This window comes from Trichoplusia ni, chromosome 19, assembly GCF_003590095.1.
Source record: "Trichoplusia ni isolate ovarian cell line Hi5 chromosome 19, tn1, whole genome shotgun sequence".
NCBI classification, from domain to species: domain Eukaryota; kingdom Metazoa; phylum Arthropoda; class Insecta; order Lepidoptera; family Noctuidae; genus Trichoplusia; species Trichoplusia ni.
Window position 1 is genome coordinate 3,594,579 of NC_039496.1, and position 12,819 is coordinate 3,607,397.

Genomic DNA, 12,819 nt, shown 5'->3' on the forward strand with positions numbered 1-12,819 from the left:
TCAAGAATGTACTGATTACGGTAACAATTGCATAAAAAAAATGTATTAGTTTATGTTTTTTTTTATTTTACTTGTGAAATAGTCGCGGTAGGCCCATATCAGACTTGAAAGAGAATAAAATAACTAATTTTGTGAAAATGATTTATTTTCGAAAAATCCTATTATTGCTCTGTCAAAAGTATTAAGATAAATAGCGTGATGTTTTTTTGTGTAAATTGATAACCGTGCTGCCTACTACTCAATGGAGTGAAAATACACCTCATAACTGTATTATACGATGTTACGGGTGAGTCCAAAAATTTAAAACTTTACTGCTCATGCCTCCTGCATAGTAGCGTTTTGGTTTTTGTATATTTGTTGTATCATGTGTACGATAAGGTTCATGCAAAATTTGAATGAAATGTATTCAGTAGTTTATGAGATAATTTGATATTTGTTTATAGATATAAAAGGCTCCTGCTCACCCCCTGTAACGAAAAGCGAGATAATAAGTAAAAAGTATGTTGACCGGACCTCTTGGTGATATTCTCTGAAAATTTGAATCAAATCTATCCAGTACTTTCCGAGATCTTTCCGGACATACATACAGACAAACAGACAAACAGACAAAAATTCTAAAAATTATATTTTCGGCATCGGAATCGTTAGTAGACCACCCTGCAATTATTCTTTTTTAAAAATATTCAATGTACAGTTTTCGCTTTTCTTCAATTTTATTATATGTATAGATATTAAATAAAACGTACTGACAGATATAGAAGTCCTTACATTGTACTTATAATAATTAAAACTTAAAATGAATATATTATTATACTGAATAAATGATTTTTTTTTTCTTAAAAAAAGGCAATTCAAGTTAGACTGGGACTCGCTTGCGACAAAACGCCACGATTTTTTTATAAGCCAACTGATTTAAAATATGTAAACTTTTTTTATTTACAAATAAGTAGTATCCTTACCGTAATCAACTTTAGAAGAAGTCTGTAGATAAAATGAATGCTAGTCTTTCCAGTATTAAGTGATGATCAGGAACTTAAAACTGAAGACAAAATAATTAGATCTACCTCTTCAGAAAGAAACTTATCCAAAGCATGATGTAATTAAGGGAAATAACTAAAGCATTCGAAGTAGTCTAACGATTTTTTTTTTAGCTTATACTATTTACCATAATATTTAATTTGCTTAAAATATTAAACTCGATATTTTTTTTCTACAATAAATACTTATAATCGACTATTAAGGTATGTGCTATTAGTATTAATTTATGTATGTCCAATTTCAATATTAGTCTAATGGACGTCTCTATTAGAGTGAAGTTCGTTCAAGTTCGTATACGTACGAGTCAAGCGGAACGAAATTATTTTCATTATTTTTCCACTTTCTGATTATTAAAAGCATGTTATAACAATGATTCACTTTAAAGACAGTAAAAATAAATCAGCGTTAAGTACAAGATGGGCTCAGATGTCGAAGCAAGAACAAATAATAGAAAGAAAGAAAATGGAGATACAGGCCAAACTGGAGGCTCAAAAGCAGGCTGCAGCGCTTGCCGCTCAAGCCAAACTATCAAAGTTAGTATTCAAAGCATCATAATCACGTACATTTTCACTAAATTTTGCAGTACCCATTTGTCGCTTAAAATTTCTAGAAAGCTAAGAAATCATAAAAAAAATGTCGTAAAAAATGTTCAGAACAACTTTGTTAATTGCTACATAAACAGTATCTGTTTGATTACTAGCAACTACGAGTACCTTTTAACTTACACTGTGAAATCTTAATTTGCCTTTAACAAATTAATCAATTTTGGTAAGATTTAAGGTCAGTTTTCTTTCTATCTTTGTCACTTTGTCTGTATTACGGCCTGATAAAACTATATCACTGCCTCGTATGTTTGAAATACATGACAACAATTGAACTTTTACAAGAAGAAATGTGTCCTTCCAATCACACACATTAACATATGAAAATAGATAAAGGAAATAACACTGTCACCTATCTACTAAAAATGTATTAATTTCTTATTTACAGTCCTAGTCCGAAAGATGATAAAGGTTCAGTCAATATATTCTCCAATGATGGCAGCTTCATGAACCAGTTTAAAGCATTGTTAGAAAAACAAAAACAAGACAAACAGGATAAAGAAGAACAAGAGAAGCAACAGAGTGATGATGAGGCTAAATCTATCAAAACAGAGTTTAAGGAGTCCTCTCCTGTTGATGATGAATTTGACAGAGACTATGCTAATAATAATGATGACAGAAGGAAATCGGGAGATCGGAACCAAAGGTAAATTTTTCACTTGGCCAATCGAAATCCAATATCAGCCCCTAACTCTCCCACTTCTGGGCAAGGGGATTTCTCATATGGAAAATATAGCATTGATTCTCATAATACCTACATTTCAGTTCACTGTTGTAGCTCAAGTGATGTTCACTGAATACAAATCATGGCCAAAATGCTAATTCTGTATTGTTGTTGATATTATATTCTGTTTCACAGTTATTAGAATAGTTATGGTCTAGCATTGTAATGAAGTACCATACATACAATACATACTGCCAATATAGATTATTGGCAGTTTGAATCAATAGATGGCTCTCTTATATTTTTATGACTTTATTGAATAGGCCTTAATATTACTTAGACATCATTCAATATGTTAAATAATATGATTTGCTGTTAATGGTCTTGGTGAAGACATTCAATTTAATATGTTTTTAAACTTTCAGAGATAAGCATCGGCGTTGGAATGAAAGGGTGCGCAACAGGCCCCATAGTCCTATGACTCCAGTGGTAGAAGACAGAAAGAAAATTGTAGATATCAAAAATCCTCTCTCAATCCCGCCTCTTATGCAGATACCTGTAATGCCACCCAATAATCAATCTTCTGATTCTGATCGCAATCAATGGCTTCTTTCTGCGAAATCTGATGAAGACCCAGATTCTAGTTTAGAGCAATGTCCTGGCCCTATGGGTCCCGGTCCCGGGCAATTACCACCTGGTCCCATGCCTCCTGGTATAATGGGCCCTAGCCTGATGGGACCTGGCCCCAACATGGGTCCTGGACCAAAGATGGCTCCTAATATGAACCTTGTTCCTATTCCTGGCATGTCTGGACCCAATATGGGACCTGGTTCTAACATAGTACCTGGAAACAATATAGGACCAGGTCAAGGTCCTAATATCGGTCAAGGTCCTAGTATGGGTCCAGGTCCTAGTATGGGTCCAGGGCCTAATATGGGACCAGGGTCCAATATGGGCCCGGGTCCCAATATGGGTCAGGGGCCTAATATGGGTCCAAGACCAAATATGGGCCCTAGACAAAATATGGGCCCAGGTCCAGGTATGGGTCCAGGGCCTATGATGGGACCTAGAGGCCCAATGCCGCCTATGCCTCCCGGCGGCCCAATGCCTTTTATGGGAGGTCCTCCTAATTTCCCAATGCCACCTAATTTCATGGGGCCTAATGGCCCTGGCGGGCCTTGTGGCCCTATGCCACCAAACATGTGTGGACCTAATATGGGACCAGGAGGCCCTGGACCAAATGGTCCTATGCCTCCTTTCTTTGGTCCTCCTTTCCCTAATCCAATGATGGGTCCAAATGGTCCGCCTAATTCCATGATGCCGCCTAATCCGATGAACAATTCTAACATGCCATTTATGGGTGGTAGACCCCCATTTGGGCCTAATGGTCCTCCTAACTTTGGAAATAATAACGGTCCTCCTATGCCTCCGTTTATGCCTCCTAACTCAATGTCTATGCTCCCTAACCCTGATTCGAAACCAATGGACGGAAATTCAATTAAATCAGAAGGAATGCCTCTACCACCACCATTGTCATTGATGAACCAGAAAGAATTGGATACAACAGTGCCCTTCAAGCCAGCACAAGGTAATAATCATAAATATTCATGTATGTGTATGCCTTTATGTTATTATTGCAATTGCCATAATAATGTAAAGGATAATTTGGCAAGTCTATTTATTGGAATGTACCTATTAAATAGTGTTTCTTGCAAAACCTTTGAAATTATATTCATTCATTTTTACTTTCGGTATTTTCATGTTCAGTAGTTGATTATTGCAATACGGCCACAAAATATAAACAAATTTAACTGGCTTATCGTAAAATTTAATTTATTCATTCAATGAAAACATTGTATAAATTTTATCCGATTTACGATTATGATTAAGCATGAAAGTTATTTATTCTTATAATAAGCATTGCTACTATAACAGTAAAGTCATAGACTAAAAATAGTATTAGTTACTATTTATTTTCGGTTTTATTAGACATAATTAGGCTAGAATAACGAGGCCACAGCTTCGACTCAGGATGACAAAATTGTCTCAAAAGGCAACATTCTTTGAAAAGAAAGACTAACATCCGAATATTAAAATGGTTTCATACAGATGTTTTTAATTTTCTACGTAACATTCGCATAAGAGCGACAACATGAGACATAATAACAGCTTAAAATTGGAGTTTCATTTAAATATTCGGCCAATATATGATTTTGACGGTGCAAGGAATAATGTCTAAGTTGCATTGTTTACCATACCGTGCTCTAGCTGCGGCATCGGCTCGTCCATATGAGTATTTAATTATTAGGGTAGCTAAATATGTGACAAATTTGTCGTCTGAAGTCTAGTGGCGTAGTCCAACGTTAGTCAGAACCGTGTTGGTAGTATGTTGGCCCGGTTCCCTGTCGACGTGTCTGCCAGACAATATGTTGACTCGTGGTGTGCAGTTCTCTCTGCAGATTCGTTGCCGCCGTCAGTCCAGCGCGCAGCCAGCGAAGTCGCCTGCAACGGTGACCACTGGGAAAATGTGCTGAAAGCAATACACTCACAAGATCAAAATTTGTGGTAATGCCACTGTAGCCACTTTGATCCCCAACAGGAGGATACGTGCTGTATTCTTTTTTATATTTATATACATTTTTTGTCGCAATCACTATGATGGAACATTCTCCTACAATAATTACTAAACTTATATTTAACATAAAAGCTATGACATTTTAATAAGGCAATTGATTAATGTTCGATCACAGTATTTTCAGGTTAAATAAAACCTAACACAAAAGCATCCTTTGTTGTTATTTACTCTCGACATTAGATAATTGTATTTAGCGACTCATTGCAGGTTCCTACACAGCACAAACTCGAACGAGTATAAGGCGTTTAGGGAGCTAGTTTTTAAGATCAGAGGAGAGAAGTGTGACAAGATTGAAGTTAAACCTGAGGACAAGTATGAACCGGAGTTTAGCTTGGAGGATGATGACAGCAACGATGATTGCAAATATAACATGAAGGATGATAGTAGGGACAGGTATGTGAACACAATTTTTTAAGGTATAATATCAAGTTAATGTTTCTCATTCACAGTCATGTCTATCTTCGTCATAGATCCTAAGGAAGAGGTTCATTTTTGTCTTAGACAATTATCAATTCTCTAATATGTTCATTTTCAAACTTATTACATACAAGCCTATCTCTTTTTTGCATGAAGACAAATATTAAATCTATAGAAATTTCTAACCTTTAGATAATATATGGAAAGTGAAACTAATAGCACAAGTATACAGATGCTTTCAACAAATCATTCCTGATCACTTTTCTCTCCAACAGGGACTACGGTCAAAATCGTCCATTCGGTAAACGTGAACCAGCGAGCTCACAAAGCGACGAGGAGTCTGACAGTAAGCGAGAGAGACGCAAGAAAAAGAAGTCTCGGTGGAGTGATGACCCACCACCAGCCGATATCAAACCTCCTGGAGTGGTCGCACCTATGCCTTCTTTGTTACCAGGTAAGAATCTTATAAAACATATGAATGTAGTATTAACCCCTAAATGCTTTCTTGCATCTGTTAATCTTGTTATGAGCCTGTATTAAAAACTGCCTTACTCTTTACCCATAATATTCTACTCTATTACGAAGGGCCAGTTATGGTAAGCTTCTTGTGGATACTCCACCTTGAGGTCAATATATTTAGAAAATCCTATAGAAAAAGAATTAATGAGTAATATATATATTAGCCAATCTACACAAAGAGTATTTCAAGTGTATGACGAAAAATTAATAAAAAAAAATGGTGTTTTATAATTCCTTTGATGTTTTATAGGTGCTAAGCTGTCTAAAATAGATGAGGAGGGCATAAAGCTGTGTACAGTGAACCGCAACAACCAAGCTCTGATGCAATATGCAATGACAAATTATGGAACTACCAACCTTAGCCCTGAAGACTGGAAGAAGTGTGAAGATAACTTCAAACTTAATCTATTATATCAGGTGTGTATAATTTATTCAATCACTTTTAATAAAATTACCTTTTTGCGTGTTGGATTGAAGGTTAAACAAAACATTATTACTATTAAAAAACCTTTTACTTTCTGTAAGATCAACTCACTGATATATATGATAATTGCAACAAATTGAAATAAATGTTTGTTTTAAAACTGGTATTATCCAAATGATTTAGACATACAAAAACAACTTGTTGCTTTTCATATGAAAACTAAACAAATATATTATATAATAACCCACAGTACATAACAGATAAGTGTTGGAGTATTCATAGTATCTTTATAAAGCCTTAATTGTTTTGTTTACAAAGGACATGTTGAAAAAGAGACAAGAAGTAGAACGCTTGGCAGCTGCTGGCAAGTACAAATATGAATATGACAGTGATGAAGACACAATGGAAGGCACATGGGAACACAAGTACGTATTTAAATGTAAAACTGGAATGTTTATTTGACACCTATGCAAAAGCTATATTACATAGAAGAGGTCTCTTTTAGGTATTTATTACCAAGTTCTTGTAGCTCTGTCGTAAGACTTTTATAATTGACATAAGTGAAAATTGTGAAGGAAAGTGCAGCTTAATACCTACCAAAGCAAATGAAAGACTTGAAAAAGTAATGCAATACTAATAGACGCCCAGTGAGATAGAGACAGAGATAGAGTAGTGTGGCGGATAGACCCCGCTCTAGGTCTTGGCGTTGCCTTAGTCCACAACAGCAAATGGCCTTTGTTTAATACATGAATGGAGGTAATAAACCATATTCATGTAAAAAAAAACTATCAAAATCTTATATGAACCCACATATGTGGACAAATTTTGTTTGTAGATTGTTTATCATATCTTGTAAATGTACCGCCAAGAGATAAGGTAGAGCACATGTTTGGCAAGCAAAATAATATACTGCGCTTTAGTTTTACGTGAAAGCAACAGGTGGCACCACGTGTAACCTGTTTTTAATGTAATAATAATGAACGCCATATAAATTGGTTACATATTTTGAATATTGTTTACTATTATAGTATGGCAGACGCAACAATCTTCCTTAGTTATTTACGAACGGTGTGTCTTTTCTAAAAAATGATCATTAAGAGAATGAAATATAGGCAAGATGAAAATGACCGTCTGTCATTACCCACTTCCTTCCTCTAGGAAATGGGTCGTCACGAGAATTGCACCTCCTTACCTAAAATAAGTTATGTATGAACGTTTTCTGGCCTAAAAGATAAAATCTCCAAATCAACTCATACTTTTACATGCCGAAAATATTTCAATTTCTTAAACATGCCAGAAATATTTCAAATTATTTTGAAACTGATCATTTATAAGTTTATTTTTACGTTATTTCTTTTCTATTATGCATTACTTGTATTATTCCTGTTTCATGTTAATAGGTTACGAGCTAAAGAAATGAATGCAACTGAGAAGTGGGCGAATGAGTTAACGAAACAGGCAGCTGGGAAGCATCACATTGGCGATTTCTTACCGCCAGAAGAATTAAGAAAGTAAGTTTATGTGTATAACATACATTTGAATGCTGTTAGAATCCCGTATGTTGTACCCAGTCAAAATATATACAGTGATTAATTGTAAAACGTTTGCAGACGTAACATCTGTTTGTTTTTACTTCAAAATAAATAACCCAATTGGTCTAGAATTCGTTTCAATATTTAGTTATTTAGTGTTTGGGTTAGATCAATGATAGCTGTAATTTAAGTGTTGTTTTAATACGGTTTTGTGTCATTTCTCGACCATCTTATGCAAATTTACTTGACTTGTTTATCCGTTTAAAATGATATTTAGTGTGTCTGTGCTCAAATCGCATGAAAAACAAATTGACATGAGTAAACTCACTTGGACATGTGATCTTCAAATAATACGGGGCTTCATTTACCATGCAATAAAACCGATATAAGAAAAAAATATTTCACGGAAATAAGCGTGTTCACTCAAACAACGTTGTAAATACACGAATTCAATATGTAAAATGTGACATTACGCTCCGCAACACCAATCAATACTCCCCTTAACACATAACTAATGAAGTTAATTTGTTACAGGTTTATGGAGAAGTATTCGGCAGTGAAAAGTGGCAAAGAGCCAGACTTGAGCGATTACAAAGAATTTAAACTGAAAGAAGATAACGTCGGTAAGTGCGCCACAATATTTCAATCATGACTCACTTCTATACATCTTCGCATATTTAAAAGACATACATATGACATGTATTTTATGTATAAAAACTCTGTATTTACTCATCTAAGGTCATATGAGTTTCCTGTTTATAATACTTTCTCTCATGAGTTTATACAAAGGAATGTAAAGTCCACGAAATTCGTGTTTCAATAGTTGGATGAGATCCAGATTATTACTTAAATTAGCACTACATACTGATCGATGACACTCATTGCAATCATTTCTGTGTAACTCATGCATGACCAATTGATATTAATTGACTTACTGCTACTACAATTTGTTATGTCTTTTGTACTAGAATCCTTAGGTAACAAAAGCAGTTTAGCTTCATTTTTGAAATTTATTTATGGATCGTAAATAATATGAAAATTTATAAAAAATCTTACCAAAGTTACCAAACTTCGCGAAATCCTATATTTGTGTAGATCACGAAATATAAACAAATATTAACATTATATGAACAGAAGCTTACCCAGTGGATATTTATTTATATTTTATAAGATACATTCAGATATTCTTGGTGTTCGCATGACTTTTCTCTTTAGTAAAGCGACGAAAAAGATATTTCAGGGCAATTATTCTCAAATTTTTGTCTGTTCTCTGTTGTATCAAGCAAATCTAAGTTATACTTTTTATTTCTTAGGGTTCAAGATGCTACAAAAGCTGGGTTGGAGTGAGGGGCAAGGACTTGGTGCGGAAGGCTCTGGAATTGTGGAACCAATAAACAAGTAAGTTAAGAATACATGTTATCATGATAGTAGAGGTAATGTATTATAGACGCCGACAAACATCTTGAGCAAAGGTAGGATAATAAATCCCTCAAAAGGTGCAACAGGAACGTTTGCGGACCGTAACTACATAAATTAACTCATTCCAGAGAATAAGAGAAGGCTCGGTTTGGATCTTAATCGATACATTTTCGTTTAGGCACAATCAACGGCATATTTTTTTTTTATGTTACTTGAGAAATAATAGACTTCGTAGTGATTATTGATTTCGTAGAGCGTTTAATTTCAGTGTACAAAGTTATTTTGAACATGCAAATTCAGGAAATATCTTACGTCATAGTATAAGCGGCAAGCTTGTAAAAAGTTAACTTATAATACCAATAAATAATAATTATATTCATGGCGCCATAATTATTCTAAGGCTATTTAAAATTGCCTCGGGGACTCGATTGATTTTACAAACGAGTGTAACTTGTTTCTGCCAAATATTTCAAATATTTTTGTTCAATTTTATGTGGTAACCAGTTCTATGTTTATCTCCTAAATACTTGGTATGTTTACGTTAATGGTCTAGGCATGTATTAAACAGTAGGCGCACTGCTTTTTTCTAGGTCAACTTATTTTTATATCGTAAGTTGAATGTTCGATTGTATTATTCAAATTTAAATAACTTCCTATGTTAACTGATCCGAATATATTGCGTCAACTTAGCTTCGACCTTGCTGTAAGGCGTTATAAATTTTGTTTACTTGTTTACTTGTAGGTTCAAAAATTACTTAGCTTTTGAATAACTAAATTTGTAGCCACATAAACTCAGTAACGCAAATATTATTTTAAAACGTAATAAATTGATTAGGTCAAATTTTAAGATTAAAAAAACCTAAATTATATCGCCCCGTTTGATAAAGCTTTTAAATAATACAACTGGTATTTAGTGTTAGGTTTATTTAAATTGCATTTATGTGAATTTAGTCGAGCGTCTTAAATTTTAAAATTGTAGTCATTAAATAAATTTCTATTGTTTATGACTAGACGCCACTTGCAATACATTTTTGACTTTCCGATCATTATGGGTTTTAGCTATATTTATTTGCATTTTTCTATATTTTTTAGTCGAAAACCTCATTTATTTTACAATAGTAACTTTTTTTTATAAATAGTTATTAAATAAATGTTTCTTATTACTAGGGCTAATCAGCCGGTAGCTAACTTAGGGCTGGGTGCATCCACATCGGACGTGGTGTCCCCCGAGGACGACGAGTTCGACGCGTACAGAAAACGGATGATGCTCGCTTACCGCTTTAGACCAAATCCTTTGGTAAGTAGTTCATGTATGCCACAAATGTAGCAGATTAGTTCATTCAATGCCTGTTAATTTCTCAATATATTTTTTTAACTTACTAATGCTTATCGACTAAAACCTATTAATACATTTTTATTACTACAAATGTGAATGTTACTTTGTTATGATTTTACGCGAAAACTACTTAACTAATACACGTATTCTTAGAGATATTAGACGTGGGGTACGTTCTATTTGAAAACAAAAATAACAAGATCGGCTTTACAGTGATAACTCGTGAAAATACTTAACATATTTATGTGAATCACCGTCAATGACTTATGAAATTATCTTTGCTAATTGATATCAATCTAAATTAGTCATTATCCTTATTTTCTTTGAATAATTGATTTGATTGGAGTATCCTTAAATGCTGAAAGACTTTGAAGTTGATGACTAACTAACACTTAGATTATTAAGAGTTTCAGCGATTAAATCTATTCCAGGTTATTAAAAATGTTTGGTTTTTATTTTTTGCTTAACGCTCACTATTATTTTTAAACGTAAATTTTACAGTCGCGCACGTCAGTCAATATTCTCATTCTTACACACAATTGCGTTTTAGTGAAAAATTATTCACATTAATCTTTTTAAGTTGTGCCTATTAACTTTCTGCGTTATTGCTTCGTTAACCCTTAAATTCCTTGTCATTCACGTGTCTAGTCCTAATTGTTGTCACGTCCCACGCAAAAACGTGAGTCTCCAGACACAAAACATACGAACATGTATGTTTGCCAAAACAACAATTAGAATTGTACTTTGAACTTAGTTGCTAATTAGTTAACGTCCTACTTGTTATTGAGGTAAAATTAGTAAAATTGTATATACATACATGTAATGTATTTTTTTTAGATCTTGTGCTCAAGCAAATCGTTTAACGTTTAATAAAATTCGCCGAGGCCATTGTCGGTCGTTTATATAGGGGTTCCCATATAGGGTATTGTATATATTAGATAACAGATAACAATACAGCAGACTGTCATACGACGCTCAGCGGGGTCCACAGTTGTACCTAATGATGCTTGTCCACCTAAGGGACTACTACTCATAGTTATTCTAGTTAGTCCTGTACGTATGCGGAAAACAGAACAGATGCGTACGCGTCTCCATAAAATGTAGTAGTTAGGGTCCCTAGGATCTAACATTGTGTCTATTATTATAATTAATCTATTTAGTGGTGAAAGCTTTCTAATATTGAAATTTAGGGTAGATATAACATTTAGTTAAATAAAGTTCAGTGCAAAATATTGCGACTAATAATACAACGGCTTTTTACCGCATTAGAAATGTTTGAGATATTTTTTTAATAAGTAAATGTTATATTATCATGTTGTTTTTGTGTTTCAGAATAATCCCCGACGACCTTACTACTAAGAAGAGTTCGTGAAAACAAAATATTCCCTTAGACTTTAGTGAAGTGAAGTTGGCTATGGTGTCCAAATTGGGTTCTGCAGAGTTTATAAAGTTATTATTTCTCTTAAGAATGATCGCGTATAGTTAATTTTACTGCCAAAATGTTTGTACATTACAAGTTTAATGAATTACTTAGTACTTAAGTGTGAACTTAAAGTACAGTACAAATTATGTAACCCTGTACGTTATGTACATTAGAATACAGCTGTACTTTTTAAGATAAAATAAATATAAAAGTATGATAACAGAACTGCTTGTCATTAGGAAACGAAAACTGCCATTCTAGCCTTTTTCCAATAATGTTCGGGTTAGCTTCCAGTTTTACAAGATATGGTCTAAAATTGTCTAAATATTTATAGAAGTTAAATCAAGTCGTATTAATAAAATTTTACTTGTGCAAAAATTGGAAGTAAAGTATAAGGTGTTCCGCAATGAAATGAACATGATGATTGTTTATGAACTTTTCATTCAAGATTTGACTTTAAAGTCTCTTAAAATAAAGTTGATATTTTGTCTAATTTTATAATCTTCCAATTTTTGCGCAAGTTCAATGAACTTCCATTAATAGGTATTTAGGTAATGAACTGTGAACGTAAAACAAGTCCTAAGTAATGTGAATCCTGTCCTACAGATACAGCGATTACAAGACTATAATAAAATGTTTTAATGAATATACAAATTGTGTGTTTCTCTTAAGTTATAAGTTTGTTTTAGCTAGATGTCAATAAAGGAGATTATAATGGTTAAGGCAGTTCAATGTTTCATTGTCATTTACCTGTGTTAACTTTGAATAAGATTTTAATCTTGCAGTGGTTTTGTTTTATTGTAGAATTGA

At 33.7% G+C, this 12,819-nt stretch overlaps 1 protein-coding gene across 2 annotated transcripts; it reads left to right on the forward strand.

The window, feature by feature from the left end:
* The first annotated feature begins 1,293 nt into the window (after positions 1 to 1,293).
* LOC113503332 (stress response protein NST1-like) lies at positions 1,294 to 12,793 on the forward strand. Of its 2 annotated transcripts, XM_026885197.1 has the most exons (13): positions 1,295 to 1,571; positions 2,029 to 2,286; positions 2,730 to 3,892; positions 4,752 to 4,869; positions 5,147 to 5,332; positions 5,632 to 5,810; positions 6,126 to 6,292; positions 6,618 to 6,724; positions 7,700 to 7,810; positions 8,366 to 8,454; positions 9,145 to 9,229; positions 10,418 to 10,547; positions 11,919 to 12,036. In XM_026885197.1, exons 1-13 carry the CDS (start codon positions 1,408 to 1,410, stop codon positions 11,943 to 11,945), a joined length of 2,784 nt encoding a protein of 927 aa, XP_026740998.1. In that variant the 5' UTR covers positions 1,295 to 1,407; the 3' UTR covers positions 11,946 to 12,036. The 2 variants fall into 2 exon arrangements, with proteins under 2 accessions (XP_026740999.1, XP_026740998.1); XM_026885198.1 differs by lacking the exon at positions 10,418 to 10,547 and having other exon boundaries at positions 1,294 to 1,571; positions 11,919 to 12,793.
* Positions 12,794 to 12,819: the final 26 nt, after the last annotated feature.